Below are 16,954 nucleotides of genomic sequence, written 5' to 3' on the forward strand. Positions count from 1 at the left end.
GATTCATATATGACCAATTTAAGTTTCAGCCCTGGGTCAAAACCTACTGAGACATGCAAAATGGACAAGAGTACAATAATACATAAGTGACAATAAAACAGTACAATGGTAGAGTAAGGCTTAGGAGACATAGTAAATCCAGTTACAATGCATACAAACGTGTCAAAATATATGAAAAATGAGTAATTTAAATTACAGGTGTGAAAAGGGGTAAAGGATTTTGGTGGTTGAGTTAGCTTGGAGAAGAGTTAAAGTAGACTTAAGTTATATGACTTGAGGAATAACAAGTACAGTCTGCTTGACTAACTTAATATGATTTTAGTATAGAATGGAACTTGGAATAAGAGGGCATGTCTTTAATTTCAAATGGGAGAAATGCCAACAGTTTGAGCTCAAGAAATGAGAAAGCGCATGGTCTGAGATGTGTAGCTTGGAGTGTGGGATTTGTGTTTTAGGACCGGAGAGCTAGGTCCTCTTTCCATCACATATAGTTCAGGTTCATTTTAAGGTCTTTTGTGTTGCTGTAAAGGAGGCAAATGTACTGGGCTGAAGGTACTTGGCTTTGTTCAGCCTTTGGCAAGTAGGGCTGTATAGTGAAATCAGCCTTTTACTAGGCTAAGGTCATTGCAGGACAGTACTGTGCAATCTTACACAGCTGTCCTGTGTTTGACTGAGCTGTCTTTGCACCATTCTGAGTAGCCATCCACTTGGTTTTTGCATAATGATTTTCATTACTAGAAAGTTAGGTTATTTTAGTTTAACCAGAAAGGTTTTCATTTTCTTAGAATGTAGTTACTGTGTCACTGATTATTACTTTTACTGTCACTTCTTTACCATGTGTTTTACTGTGAGTTTATTAAGGGTTTTCATGAGAAAAATGGAAAATGCAGTTGCAAATGGTATTTTTATTGAAAACTTACTCTGCACTGCTATGAGCAGACAGTACAAAAAATGACATTAGCTTGCCAAGGGGGTGTCCTTTTGTTTGAAAAATTCAAGATAGTATTTAAGATAGTAACTGGTGGAGAGTAGCAGCTCTGTTACTAATGCTGCTACAAGAATCTCTCCTTCAAGGTTTGATGTCTTAATTTGTGTATCTTATTTTTTTATTACAATTTTAATTTTCAGGGTTTTTTTTTTTCAATATGAAATGTTTGAGATCTCTTAATGAGGACTGTCTTTTTTGTATAGTTTTTTTTACATTTTCTTTCTCCAGAGCTCAAGAAGTTTAAGTTCCCTTTTGCTTACCCATGTCATTATCTCAAATACTTTATCTGGGATGTTGCTACCATCCCCATGCACCACAGTTTTCGCTAGGCAAAAAGATTGTATCTAGATTATAACACTCGTCATGTAAAAGCTTTCACATTTCATGTTTATCTTTTTCTTTGTGAATTTGCATTCATGAGATCACCGGCCAACACCCATATTAATGCTGTTAGGGAGAAGAGCACAGCATGGAGTGTCACAAGTACCAGCAATTTAATTTGGCTCCTGGAAGGAGAGGGTTTAGAAAGCTTCAGACTTGTGTTCCTTTTTATAGATTCAAGACTTTGGAAGTAAGAAGCCAGCATAAGGATTTGTAGTGGGGTCTGCATGTTGTATCACCTAAGATTTGGAGGGAAGAGGTAAGGTAAATGAGAATGAGACTAGACTTTGACCAAAACCACCTTCTTACAAGTGTCATCTGACCAGCAGCCCCTTCCATTTTACAACATATATGCTCTTCTTCAACCAGCAATTGATTAAACTTTTTCTGCTTTTCAGCTGGCAGTGTAGAAATCGGCAGGATATAGGTTCTTCTTGAAAACATTTTTAATGGCGAGTCTAAGGTTTAAAATGTCAATTTAACCATGCTAGATAGAACATATGGCTGAGAAGTGAGCCCAGTTTGGGTGGTGCCCCCAAGTCCCTGAGTGAGAGTTTTAGTTGAACTTTGACCTGGGAAGTACTGACCATTTGCCATGCCTGTAAGTAACATATCTATGCATCATGGACTTGTAGCCATACCAATATACTGGACATTTTAGCAGTCTTCAGTGCATAATGAAATTTGACTGCAAGGGTGCAGAAATGCAGCCGTATAGACTTTAGTGATTAAATCAGTGCTGGGCTTTCTACTGTCCTCTCGTGAGTAGTCAGTGCATCCAGTGTACATTTCTCTCTCGTATATAGGTTCATAGGTAGGCACTAGGCTATCTGCCCGAAGGCATTTATAAGCCTAGCCAGAATGTGTTGGCTTTCGCCACCCCCTTAGATTAGTTCCCTGTGCCCTCTGTCCAGCAGAGCCACTGAAGTGATCCCTAGGATAAACTTTGTTTCCCATCCACTCGTCAAGGTTTGTCTTGAAGAGTGCTAGCAAGGAGCTCTGCCTAATGTGGATTGGAATCTTGTTCTAAAGCATGGGAAGTCTCTGGGACAAGAATCTATCCCTGCAGCATGTCCTATTTATTGTTGTGGTGAGGTTTAGATGTCTAGAGTGTGTGGCTCGAGGGGGTAAGGTTTTCTTTAGGTGGAGCATGTCCATCAATTCTGGGTTGGACATGGCCTTATATGTCAGGCAGATATCACCTTTGAGCAGGCGATATGCAATCCAGTACAGCTAGAGTTTCTTCAGTCAAGCTGCATAGGGCACCTGTTTGAGGCCAGTGATCCTCTCGGTGAGGTACTTCTGTGGTCTTTCCAGCTGTTGCAGGTATCTTGTAAGGTACATCCCAATGGGGCATTGTACTCTATGATGGGTCTGATGAGTAAAGGGGTACAATGACCTCTTTTGATCTGGATGCAAACCCTTTTGTGATTAGGTGGGCCACATAGAAGGATTTTGTAACCATTTTGGCAATGTGATTATCAAAGGAGAGGTTACTATCTACTTGGGTCCCCAGATCCCTTATTACGTTTTCTGTATTTGGGGGACTACCACCTATGTGGCAGTTTGTGGGTACTTTATTGCCAAAGGGAATAACTATGCACTTTTTGGCATTTAGCTCGTGGTCATGATTTTGACACCAGGTATCCGTCTCAGTGAGACCCTTTTGGAGGATGTCTGTGTCAGCCGGTGAGTCAATTATATCCCCTAGTTTGCAGTCGTCTGTGAACTTGGTTAGCCATAGTCCTCCTGTGCTTGTCTGTACCTCTGAGAAGTATATGCCAAACAGGAGGGGTCCTAGGACTGAGCCCTGGGGAATGCCACTTGTAACCGGTTTAGAGTCAGACCTAGCTCCCGCAACTCTCACCATGTGGGTTCTGTCCGTGAGCCAATTGGCAACCCATCGTGTGACATGAGGGTTTATGTTCAGGCTGGCGAGCTTGTCTATAATACCAGAATGGGGAATGGTGTTGAAGGCCTTTGCGAGGTCTAGGTAGGCTGTGTGTACCACCTTTCCCTCATCTATAGCCTTGGTAACTGTCTCAAAGAGGTCCACCAGGTTTAGGAGGCATGATCTGCCCTTAAAGCTGAACTGGGTAGGGTCCAGTGTTTTGAGGTTCCCAATGTCTCTGTTAATGAGTTCCATGATGTTGCGCTCCATAGCCTTGCAGACCAAGCTAGTCAAGCTTATAAGGCGATAGTTCCCGGGGTCTGCTGTGGCTCCACCTTTGTGGAGCGGAATAACTGTTGCTGTGCACCACTTTATGGGTACATAGCCTGTGGAGAGGCTGAGTTTGAACAGTGTGTTTAGGTGAAGGGTTAGTTCATCTTTGAGCTTGTGTAGGACACAGCCTGGGACACCGTCCAGTCCCATTGATGCTGTGTTTTTGGCTTTGGAGAGGGCTATTTTAACCTGAGTGTCTGTGATTTCAGGGGCTCTACATTCTTCTGGTATGGTTATGGGCCCTTTTGGGGGTGAAGTTTGCACAGAACCTGTCTGCCAGGATGTTGGCAATATCAATTGGTTCTGTGTATTTTTTGCCATTCTGCACCAACTCCGAGCAGATCTGAGCATTGCCACTTAAATTTTGACATAGCTAAAGAATGCCTTGTGGTTATCTTTGGAATCCTTGGAAAGTTTTCTTTCAAAGCTCGCCTTGGACGATTTTGAGGGATTGTAGTTTCTTGCTGATACTGATCAGGGATGTCTTCCCTTCTTGGGATTTTACTCTTCTGTACCAGTTTCCTCCTCCTATTGTATAGCTTGTTTATGGCAGGGGTCCACCAGACTGGTTTCCTTTTCTTGGAGGAGTGAGTCTTGGTTTTGCTTGGGATAGCACGATCCATGCATTCTTGTAGGTGCCCATAGAATGCATTAGTAAAGGATTTTGCAGCTTGGACAGCATTATCCTTTAGCATGGGGGCTTTGAAACTTTCACCTCCGTCTTAAGTAACGTGAAGTTTGCTTTTGAAAAGTTTTTCACAGTGGTTTCCTTGTTCGGGGGTGGGGGCGGAATGTGGATATCCAAAGGGATTTGTTTATGGTCAGATCTAACCAGCGAGGGGTTGACCTCCGGTGTGGAACACTGGTCACCCATGGTGGTGATGACCAGGTCCAATATGTTGTCACCTCTGGTGGGAGTGTTGACCAGTTGTCCCAGGGCGTTTGAATTTATAAATTCTAGGAAATGTCGGGCAAGGGAGTTAGTACTTGAGTAGTTCTCCCAGTTAATGTTTGGGTAGTTGAAATCACCCAATATTAGGGTGTTTGGTAGGACCTTTATGTTACCCATTGTTTCCAGAAATGCAGAATGGGGGTCCTGGGACATGGTGGGTGATCTGTAGCAAGCTACAATTTGAATTGCAGTTTTGCCCATTGTTAGTTGCACGTGGATAATTTCTGAAGCATCGTGCTGTGCCTTGATGAATATGGATATTCCCCTGCCTTTTGTATTTCGGTCTGGGTTTTGTGGCCGAAATGTATGGTAGGAGTTGTAGCCTGGTAGTGCTGGGGTGCTCTCTGGAGCCTTAAACCAGGTTTCTGTTACTGCACATATATAGATTTTCTCCATACTGAGGATTGCCTCGAGTGCATGCATTTTGAGGTTTAGACTTTTGGCATTGAGCTGCATTACCCTTAGATTTTTTGTTACTTGTGCTAATTACGGCGGTGGGTTTGTCTTTTGAGCTTTGCCTAAAAAAGGCAATATGGGGGTGGCAAGAGCCTTGGCCAGTATTCGAAAGCCTAAGGGTGACAGGTGCAAGCCTTCTCTAGCGAAGCAGCGTGGCTTGTCGAGCATGTCATCCCAGGCAGACAGACACTGGATCCCCTTTGAATAACACCAGAAACTTAGCCAATTGTTGAAATTGATAATTTTTTCTTTATACCGTGGTATCATTCTTGGTGAGGGCAGGATGCTACTTAGGGTCAGAGTCATACCGGCCTGGGTTACGTGATCAGAGAGCTCTTCCATGTCTCTTTTCATGTAGTCCAGGGAGGTACGGCTCAGGTCATTCACACCAACATGGACAATGACAGAGTCGTATTTGTACTTGTTCTGGAGTGACCTGAGTGCTTGTGTTATGTGGCAGATCCTGGCAACCCGACAGGCAGCTAACAGTAACCTTCTCCTTATTCAGCCTAGTGAGTGGGACGTCAGTGCCTGACTATAGAGTCACCTATTACTAATATGCTGGGTATGTTATTTTGCCTTGAAGGCTGTGATTGCGTAGCACACTGGTTTTGTGAAGTATGTGTTTCATGGCTTGTGTTGAGGGGTGGAGGTTGCTTGGATGTCTGCTTTGGAGGGCTATGTTGCTTTTGCAGATTTTTATTTAGAGCCTCTGAGTATGTTTTCTTGTATTTGTGTGTTTTTTACTGGTGCTGGTTTAATGGGTCTATGTGAGACTGGTGGTGTGATGCCAGTATTTCCCTTCTCCTCTTGACTGTGTGATCCAGTCTTGGGTTGAGAGAGCTTAGCCTCCAGTTTGGCTGTATAGTTGCATCTCTCGCATCTGTTAGTGTTTGGCAGTAGGAGGATAGGGTTGTCTGTGTACATGAGGCAGTTGTTACATTGCCTCAAAATTCCCAGATTCATCAGTTGGACTGGAGAGTACACCTGAAACTGCCCTTTGGGCATGACTGGATAGGTACAGTAAACTGTTTTACTGAATGGCTGGTAAGGTCAAATAGAGAGCCTTGCCCTTCTGTAGTGCTAGGGTTTATAAGTGCTTGCTATGAGTTTTGAGCAAGTGCCGGGCTGAGAAATGAATGGCTTGAGTGCCTAAGTTGAAAGTTTGTCTAGTTCCAAGGGAAGAATTGAAGAGAAGACTTTGTGGAGCTGGGAATAGTTATACCCTAGCTGCCCGGCATGCAAAACCAGGCAAATGCAGTTTTTATAGCAGGGAAATGAAAGAGAGAGAAATTAGCCCAAAATGGCCAATAAACCACTACTTTCTGACCTGAAACCACTCCTCCAGGGACAGATAGGCTGCTCAAAGCTTCCCTCTCTGACAGGTGAACAGAGAAGCTTCCTTCTATCCAAGTAAGGTATGGGCAAACGCAGAGATTTGTAACCCGGTCCTGAATTCAGCACTAACCTGAAAACTGGACTATACTAGCTTAGAAAGGTGGGAAACAAAAAAAAAAACCATATATATATATATATATATATATATATATATATATATATATATATATATATTTTTTTTTTTTTCAGAAAATAAAGCAGATACAATCAAAAAAACACTTTAAATGCGCATAAAAAGATGCTTATTGTTATATATCTCAGTTCAGAGTTGTAGTCAATGCCCCTAGTAACAAAGTAGGAAAAAACGCAAATACAGTAAAAGAAAATGAATAAGGTGCAATTGTTTTATATATATATATATATATATATATATATATATATATATATATATATATATAAAAACAATAGAAAACGAACAATCTGATTTAAACAAGTTATCCAGGTAACCAGAAAAAAACTCAAAACTGAGCCCTGTTCCAGCAATCTTCAAGTCAGACAAATTCTAACTGCACACTCCCGCTACTAGGGTGCAGGGGAACCTTCTCCAAAAAAGATGGCCTGGATCAGTGCTCAAGTTATACAAACAAAGCTAGATTCAGCAGGCCTGAATCTGGCCCTATGCTACAGCAACAAGGCGCACCAATTTCAGAAAGAAACAGTTCGAATAAGCAGGTACAATAAGTCTGTGACCAGAAATTCCCAGCTCAGAAGGGCAGAATCCAGCCTCTCCTCCCAGAAGAGTGCAGACCGCAAACCCTCTTAATGTAGAATAACTGGCCTGAAGCCCAAGTGCTTAAACCAGAACTAATACACTTTTAGAATAACACTGAGCTTTCAATCAGCAATTCCCAGCTTAGAATAATGTAAGCTACCTGTCACTGCCACAACAGTGCAGACAGGGTTGCCAGTTTTGTGACTGGCCAGGTAGGTCTTTCACAGCAAGTGAAGACTTAAAAAAAAAAAAAAAAAAGGTCTTCCATGCTAGGTCTTTAATGTGGAACGTCAGAGTTCCGCATTAAGCAAAAGTAGCTCTGTTTGTTTTTCTTTTTTTGTTTTGTTTTTTTTTTTTTGATTGGCCCGGGCCAATCAAAAATAAACACGGAGCTACTTCTGTTTAATGCGGAACATTGCAGTTCCGCATTAAACAGAAGTAGCTCTGTTTTGAGATTTTTTATTTATTTATTTATTTTTTTGATTGGCCCGTATACGGTATACAGGCCAATCAAAAATCGCTAAACATGGAGCTACTTTTGTTTAATGTGGAACTGCGATGTTCTGCATTAAACACAAGAAGCTCCGGGTTTAACGATTTTTGTTTGGCCTGTCTGCCGGTATATGGGCCAATCAAAAAAAAAAAACTAAGCGGAGGCTGCACGGGATTTAAACCAACAGTGCGGGACTCGGGATCAGGCTGCTGATCTCGGGACAGTCCTGGCCAAATAGGGACATCTGGCAACCCTGAGTGCAGACCACAAACCTTCTTAATGTAAAACAACCGGTATGAAGCCCAAGTGCTTAAACCAAAAGACTTAGAATAACAGTTGCAATTTAATCAGGCTACTACCAAGCAGCAATAAGTTCAGCAAAATAAATAAAATTGAGTACTTTTAAGAAGAGGCAAAAGCAAAATAAAGGAGGAGGAAACACAAATACAGTAAAAGCAGATGAATTTTTTTTTTCATTGCCCACCTCTAGGTGTTTTTCTTGTTCAGATGTCTGGTGAGTGCAGGCCATCTTTTGGTATTCATGTGAGGAGGAGGAGATTTCCCTTTTCCTTTAAATCCAACTGGGAGAGAGATTTATAGGATTTAAGGGTCCTAACTCCTGAGATGGACAAGGATTCTGAAACATTTCCTACAGCTCTCTCTCCCCTGTCTAGCATGACTCCTTCACTCCTTTGAAGATTTGAAGAGACACACTTGCATATGAAATCCTCCTTCAGATTACCTGTAGCTGTTCTTCCTGAAAGAAGGAAGCTGGTTTTGTGGTTTAGAAGGATGGTGCCCTGACTAGGGCTATTATTACTCAGATTCATTGGTGCTATAGTAGCCTACTGGATGGGGGGCGGGAGTAATTCATCCAGTGTCTGCTTCCTAGCCTTAATGTTTCACATTGGCACACTAGAAAGGTACCTTGCCTGTTGGAGGTGAGGGTGTGGTTCCTTAGGGAAGAACTGAGCATGTAGTCCTTGAAAGGCTTTACTTATTACTGTAACCAGAATCAGTTGATGATTGGAAGCATGTGTGTCTGCCTCAAGGACCAACAACCAAGTTGCACAGCTACAAGAAGGGATTTGGATGGCATGGCTGATTCAGGAAAATTTTGCTGGCCATCTGGGTGACTGGTGAGTAGCTGTAGCCCTTGGAGAAAGAAGGTGCTGGTTATCAGGCAGTAAAGAAAAAGAGAGAAATTGATTATCTGATATTGTCAATTTTTCATCTCATCCTCACATATGGGCCGGGTTCCAATCCATCGGAGCCGATTAGGCCATTACTAAGTTTGTGGCAACCAAAAATCTCTTGGATACCTCCCGTTACCCACAGTACATCTCTCCCTGTTACCTCCGATGTTGTTTCCCACTTTGAAGACATGGTCCGATCAGCTAGCTCTTGGGTTATCAGGTCATATTGTTCTAATATTTCCTTATATAGTCTTATTTCTTTATCTTATTAGAGTATTTAGCCTTGTTTCTGTCTCCCCTTGTTCTAAAAAAATCTTTGTTTAATAGTAGCCATTTTTTATTAAGTTACTTTAGATTTTCTCTCTCTAAGTCCCCCTCTGCCCTTGACCCTTGCAGTGGCAGGTCCATCCAAACTATCTATTCTCCCTTTTCCTTCTCCAACTTCAGGGCAAGTTTCGGAATCGTTGGATCCGATACGCCTGGTACCTTAAAGCTCTGATCTGAAGGTGTTGTCTTCCTCTGATCAGACCTTTACTTGGAGCTCTTCGGCCCTTTCATAGCCAGAGAGTTCCTGGAGCTGCAGTAAACCTCCCGAACCGCGAGTGCACTTGACTCCCAGGACTTCAGAGTGGTCTATGTGCCTTGGGGTTTCAGCACAGGTGAGCTCTACTCCAGCTTCTACCCCTGGCGAGCTGTCTTCTGGACTGGAGGGGACCCCATCCCAAAAGCATGGCTTGTCAGAGCTTGAGTCCTGTTCCATTCAGGAGTGGTCAGTCGTTGTGCCACAGCATCTAGAAGGTCACCTGCCCCCTCAAATCCTCAATCCCATCTAGGTACCCTGGTTTGTTCTTTTGATCAGTATGTTCTACAGGGATAATGGGACCTCAGGCACCAGGATACCCATCCGGGTACCCCTCCTCTTCCAATACATCCCCAGACTACCTCACTGAGGAGGTCCCCAGGAAGAGACTTTGTAAGAGGAAGCATTTGGACTCCATGGAGGAGTCTGCCACAGAAGACACTGACCTTGATGAGGGAGAAGGATCCTCATGGTCACCTCCTGAGGATGTTTCCTTTGAGATTCTGGAGATTCTGAAACCGAGAGGTGACTGGCAGTCTAGTAATCCTACACCTGAGGAGCCAGTGTACCTGGCGGCATTTAGTTCCTGCCCATCTACCTCCTGGGTGACTCCACCCACCAATGAGCTCTCAGCAGGCATGGGAGACCCCATATTTCATCAAACCCATTCCCTGAGACTATTCAATCACTGTTCTGTCTGACAGGGCCTTCTGGATGAAAGGGGTTGCACTAGATGCCATGGTCGTGTTGGCGGTCACCAAGAAGGAACTTTTTGAGGAGAGTTGAACTATCCATCCTCCTAATAAGAATTCTAGGATGATGGATAGATGCGGGAAGCAAGTGTTTTCTTCAGCAACCTTTGCCTTCTGATCAGTGAATTATCTTTCTCATTTCACCAGGTTGCAGAGGGACCTGATTAAGGAGCTGTCTCATACCCTTGAAGGAACAGTAACTGAGAAAGCAAGAGAGAAGGTACGTTCTGTAGCTAACTCTTCCATGATGCTTATCACACAAGCAGCTGAAGGAATGAGTAGAGCAGAAGGTTCCAGCATCTCTATGAGGAGGCATGCCTGGATGCACCTATGCAATTTTGTGGAGCCTTTCAAGTCTTAGTGCATCAGTGCACTATTTGACAGCACCTCACTTTTTGGTCCCAAAGTCAAAGAAATGCTATCCAGATGTGAGAAGAAAGGTAAGACTCTTTCTGCTGTGGGAGTATGATTTTTGGCTTCTCAGAGACCTTATCCTAAAGGTCAGAGAGGCAGCAGAAAAATGTAGTTCAAGAAGTCTCAGGAGTCCTACCAAGACACTCATGGAGAGTTTTCCCCCAGAGGTATGGGGGGAGCAATAATGGAAGATGCCCTCGCGGCAAGGGAGGTCTGCAGAATCAAGGGTCCTGAGAATCTTCCTTTGGGCAACCCTTTCAGTGTTCCTGAAAGTACACCCAAGTGTCCACCTCTGCAGGCAATCTGGGGTTGACTATCCCTGCACTGGAGAGCCTGACAAAACATAACTTCCAATACATTGTTGCAGAGGATAATCTCCAGGAGTTGCCAAATTCCCTTTTTCTGAACAACTCCTTCCCAACAAGAATAGCCCAGACATTCCACCCAGTCAAAGGGATAAAGGCAGTCATTCAAATTCAAAAACTGCTGGAAAAAAAGTCATCCAAGAGGCTCCCCGAGATCAGAGATGATTCAAAGCTTACTCAAGGTTCTTTTTGGTTCCAGAGAAAGCAGGGGACTGGAGACCGATCCTAGATCTCAGTAGATTGAGCAAGTCAATTCAACGTTGCAAGTTCTGAATGGTCACAATGCAGTCCATACTCCTTTTCTGGAACAGGATGATTGGATGTGCTCTGTAGAGCTTCAGGATGCGTTCTACCATATAAAAATGGACAGACACTCTAGAGGATATCTACGCTTCTGGCTGGGAGCCAGTCATTACCAGTTCAGAACACTGCCGTTTGGTCTCACTGCTGCTTCCAGAGTGTTCAAAATGCATGATAGTGGTTGTTGCTCACCCGAGACAACAAAGATTCCAGTTGTTTCCTTGTTTAGATGTCTGGCTGATATGCACCATAACCAGGCATCTACTTATCTGAACAAGAGACTTGTTCTTCAAATCTGTACTGAACTAGGTTAACCATAAATTACCAAAAATCACATCAGGAACCTTCTCAAGCTATTAGGAGCACTGGACACCACTCAAACGATTAACATTCTGGAGGAAGGAAGTTTTACAATCTGATGACAAACATACATATTAATCAGAAACAAGAAGGTAGCTGCTTGCCATGTTCTACAGGCTTTAGGGATCAGTGGCCACAGCAATAGTTATTTCCATTAACCAGATTTCACATGCTGATACTACAGTGGCTTCTAGCTGCCCAATGGTCAGTTATCCACCAACTGATGTCTCACCAAATTTTTATAATAAATGCATGCAAAAGGTATCTTTCATGGTGGATTCAGTGAGAAGATTTTATGTAAGGTCGACCCCTTATCCCTCTTAACCACAGGCTTTGTTGAGCACAGATGCTTCCCTGATTGTGGGGGGGGGGGGGTGGCCATTGCCTGGGTAAGACGGTCCGAGGAACCTGTTCCACAGATGAGGCCAAACTCCACATAAACATCCTGGAGATGAGGGCAGTGCTTCTAGCATTGCAGGCATTTCAGACTGTTCTTCTTCTGGGAACAGTAGAGATTCAATAAGACAACATGCCGATGGTCTGGTTACATAAACAAGCAAGGAGGAACCATATCATACCCTGTGTGTCGAAAAGCACTGAGAATGTGGCAATGCGCAATCTCATCAACCGCTTTCTTGTAGCAATGCACATTCTGGGAAAGTCTAGTGAAGGGAATTTGGCAGCATAGTGGACAAGTTCAGCAGAGCCATTCTCATGCCTTACTAGTGGTCCCTTAACCAGGAGGTAGCAGAGAACATTTTCTGCACATGGGGCCAGCCTTGCTGTGATCGGTTTGCGTCTCCCCTAAATAGCAAATGCAGCAACTATTTAACCTAATCCCCCACCAGGGGCATCCCTGAGGGATGCTGTAATACACAATTGGCCTCCCAGTCTACTGTATGCTTTTCCCCCCATTCCCATGATTCCCAAATTCCTTTAGAAAGCCAACAACTTGAAGAGAACAGTAATCCTCATTGCTTCGTATTGGCCTCGACATATCTGGTTTCCTTTCCTTTGGCTTCATCTATAGAAGGGTACCCTGGATTCTGGAGCCCTTTCCAGAACTTCTGTCACATCCAACAGGAATGCTTCATCCCAACCTTCACAACCTCAAGCTAACGGCTTATTTCCTCCATCATCATCGATTCCCAAACGACCTATGCTCTCCTCGCTGGTCCATATTTTGATGTCCTCTTCTAAGTCACCCACTCAAAAAAAACCTCTGTAGGACTAAATGGAAGAGGTTTGTAATTTGGGCTCAACAACAGAATGTGGCTCCTCTCATTCTGTTATAGAATTTATAGCCCACCTTTTCAGTAATAGAGCACTGCTTCTACTATTAAGGTTCAGTTAGCAGCCATCTCAAATTTTCACATGGTGATAGATAACTTCTCTCTCATCTCCCACAAACTTTGCAAAGCCTTCTTAAAAGGGACCCTGTTGTGGTAGGACCTCCCCATAAGGATCCTCCTCTCCCTTGAGACCTTAATTTGGTACTTCGTCTGATTATTCAACCACATTTCAAACCTGCAGCCACTTGTGATATTGAGTTTCTGTCTTGGAGTTTCTGTCTTGGAAAACTATCTTTTTGGTGGCTATCACTTCTGTGAGAAGAATATTAGAAATTCAGACACTATCCTCCCAGCCTCCATATTCAGAAATTCAGGCACCATCTTCCCAGCCTCAATGTTTGGTTTTTCATAAAGGCAGTGTCTCTTTGTGTAACAACTCCTCCTTTTTGCCCAGTCATTTCACAAATATTAATCAGACCATGCATTTGCCTGTTTTCTTTCTTAACTTTAGCAACAAAGGTGAATATGTTCTACGTTTGTTAGATGTTCATAGACAGTTACCTTTCTATTTGCATGAGACTAAAGAGTTTCGGAAAGCAAGTAAATTTTTTATTGCCTTTGCAGGCCCTGGAAAAGGCTTTCCACTATTCAGATTTACCTTGTCGAAATGGCTTTCTCATTGCATTTCTTTTATTTACATCTCAAAAGCCATAAATCCTTCCAAATCTATTCAAGCTTACTAAACCAGGGCAAATGGCCACATCTGCTGTCTTCCAGACAAATGCCTCCACGGATGATATTTGTGCAGCAACCACGTGGGCAAACCATCATACCTTTATCACTCGTTACAAGTTAGATTTGGTCACCATGAGAAGAGCCTCCTTTGGTTTGATGGTTCTGAGAAACATCCTCCCATGAGTCCACCTGGGGTAAAAGTAGCTGGGGACTCTGTCCCCATATGTGAGGATGAGATGAAAAATTAACAATATCAGATAAAGAAGTTATGTACTCAACATAACGTTCTATCGTATTGTCGATTGTTTTTCATCTCCTCTCACATTCCCATCCATACAACCCCCCTTCCTTTGGTTTTCTGCTTGAACAGGAAGAGAATTTCAGGTAATTTTTTTGTTATTTTCAATACTTCAGAAGTGGTCGTCTTAAAAATCCATCTAACATTAAAAAGTTTCTATGGTAATAATTCTAGCAAATGGCATCTGAGGTAATGGAGAGATGCATTGTGGTTAAGGGGAGATAAGAACTTTTTGTTTGTAATGAACTAAGTAATGGCCGAGTTAGATCTGATGGATTGGATCTGGATGCATAAGTGAGGAGAGATTAAAAAATTGACAATACAGCGGAACATTATGAAAAGTACATATCTTCTTTTTTGGGGGAAGAAGTCTGAGGAAGCTCAAGTTGCCTACTTCTAATAATTCATGTATGTAAGTATGCATTTTTTTGCAACCTAAAAGCACACAGACTGTAGTCATCCTTCTGCCGAAAGAAGGCTGATATCCTGTGTAAATCCCTGTTGGGTGGTAGTGTAGTAACATCTCAACTATGCATCCAGGAACAGACAGCTCTGTAGTCCATGTCCTGTATAGGTTCTTGGATCATGACACTTCTCCACCTGTCTGACATATGTACTTTATGGTGCAGAGGGTTAAAGCCTTGTCTATGGCACAGGAGGTGACCCAAGTTTGAATAGTGGCTAAGGCACCTGTTGGAGCCGGTAGAGGGGATTTAAGTTTAAGCAGCTGTTGCGGGCTCATCCATACTTAGAAGACTGGGACTGTGGCTCGCCACAGATGATGCCTAGCAGGAGCACTCGTTTTTATACCCAGTGGAGTTTGTGCCTAGTGAGCACACAGTGCTGTGTGTATTCGCAATGTCATGCCAAGTGGAATTCACCATCCAGAGGCACACTTTCCCTAGAATGGCAGCCAGTACCATAGCTCCAAATTTCCCCAAAGGGTTCTTCTCTTCCAGGGATAGGGTTAACTGGCGTGCACCCTACCAGCCATATCTTGCTGCCAGATAGATGATCCAGTTTGGGTTTCTGGGCAGAAATGAGTACAGCTCTTGTCTATCCCAGAGATGTCTGTCTCCAGGGAACAAATGGGCCAACTGGATGAAATTAGAGGAGAATCAGGCGTGGGAGAGGGATGAAAAAAGAAAATAACATCCCCTATTGGGGTATTTTTTTAGCTTATGGAGGCAGGCCAGCCAGCAGACTGATGATGCTAGACATCATGCACAGTATGTAGTACAGCTTGGCAAGATTATATTAGCCAAAGTACTTCATATGCTCTCAACATACTTTTGTGTAGTGATGGGAGGGTGTTGTCTAAGGCCTAGTGGTAGTTCTGGAACATGGGCCAGCTATGTTACCTGCAGGTAGGAATCCCAAAAGTCAGGACTGCAACAGTTAATATACTCAAATCTACAACTTTGGTAAGTATGTAATGTTCCAATTGCAATGGTCCTAATTTGATGCACACTGTTATGAATGAGACTGTTTTTAGGCTGTTAACTTTGTTATGCAATGTTATGGGAATGCTATTAGATTTTGTAAAGTACAAAAAAAGAAAGAATTTAGAGAAAATGCATCGTTTGATCAAATATTGACTGATGAAACATATGTTCTTAGACTGATATCTTTTTTTTGTTCCATATCTTATGGTTGTCAGGTACTTAGACTTGATGAGAAAACTTCAGAAAACATACCGTATGGAGCCAGCAGGCAGCCAAGGAGTATGGGGGCTGGATGATTTCCAGTTTCTTCCTTTTATATGGGGTAGTTCTCAACTTAAAGGTATTGCACCTTTTTCTGGTTTTGGATTTAGTATATTGTGTTGTTGACTTGTTTAAGAAATGGCTGTACTGATGTTGAGTATGTTATGCTTAGTATACTTTAATAAGCAGTAATTAAGGGACAAGAAGTCTGGCTTTGAGTTTGGATAAATATATTAACCGGGTAAGTGGGGCTGATCTAAGTATAGATACTTTTTTTTTCACATAATGCCTGAACTGAAGATGCATTCGGTTATAAAACAAACGGTATATAGTTTATGCAGTGTATCAGATTATGGAAAGATGAATGCCTATGCAGAGGCTCAATGATGTAACTCTTAGAACTAAAATCAGCTTATCACTTTAGTCACTTTCTTACAGGTGCTAAATGTGCTTGACATCAGCAGTGAGGAACCCAGCTGTGGTGCTGTCTACACTGATTTAATGGAATAATAACAATAAATAAAGAATATAGAAGTATGAAAAACTACTTCCAGAGTTTATGGCTAGTGTTTGCTGAAGAAGTGCATTCGTGTTGCTAACTAAATATAACATCCTCTACTTACCCACAAGTTAATGTGCGTCTGAACGAAGAAGTGTGACTTTAATGCTGTTGGTAGCGTGTCTCCAATGTGTGTGTGTGTTACACAGAAAGATGATGGTTCTCAGGCACATCATATTTCTGAGAAACAGCAGAGCTAAAGCAGTTGTTTAGAAACGATGACTAGCAGTGATTTAAGTTTGCTTAAGAATACATCAAGAAAAGAAGCAGGGAATGCTTTGTGTATGTGAAAAGTGCTGAAACATGCAACAGTTTTATTTATTTTCTAAAATTTCTGTTATTTTCTCCCAGTTAGCAACTACAAACAGTTTAGGCTGTCAGATGCTATTCTGCGGAAAGCAGAGCAGTCTGTGCGGTGTGACCTGCAACACTCCTGGAGAAAATGTTTGCTCTTAATGCATACACATTCCCTTCTTACTAGAAGTAGTATAAAGGGCATAATTTGGAGACAGAATTCCACATCTGTAGATACACATTCATTGTGCAGCAGAGTGAAAAATGCTGGGTACAACATCCAGTACATAAAAACAATGAATGCCATGCAATGCCTGATGGCATAGTATGATATTGAGGGGTAGAGGGCAGCAGCAAGTTGGGCATTCTAGTATTGCTTATGCAAATTACATTGGTATAGGAGGACATAAAAATTGCAGCTTCTGCAAAAACCTGATTTGGGGGGAAAAAAAAAATTCATGGAAAGCCCTTTTTGAAGGGAGGAAAAGGGAAGAGTAAT

At 42.5% G+C, this 16,954-nt stretch overlaps 1 protein-coding gene across 1 annotated transcript in view; it reads left to right on the forward strand.

The window, feature by feature from the left end:
• PTPA (protein phosphatase 2 phosphatase activator) overlaps nucleotides 1–16,954 on the forward strand; it is a 1,433,001-nt gene that overhangs the window by 388,845 nt on the left and 1,027,202 nt on the right. Inside the window, exon 7 of the mRNA XM_044058017.1 lies at nucleotides 15,557–15,681. Coding sequence (XP_043913952.1) covers nucleotides 15,557–15,681 — 125 coding nt within the window. The remainder of the gene's footprint in view (nucleotides 1–15,556; nucleotides 15,682–16,954) is intronic.

This window comes from Protopterus annectens, chromosome 16.part0, assembly GCF_019279795.1.
Source record: "Protopterus annectens isolate FY-2018-M chromosome 16.part0, PAN1.0, whole genome shotgun sequence".
NCBI classification, from domain to species: domain Eukaryota; kingdom Metazoa; phylum Chordata; order Ceratodontiformes; family Protopteridae; genus Protopterus; species Protopterus annectens.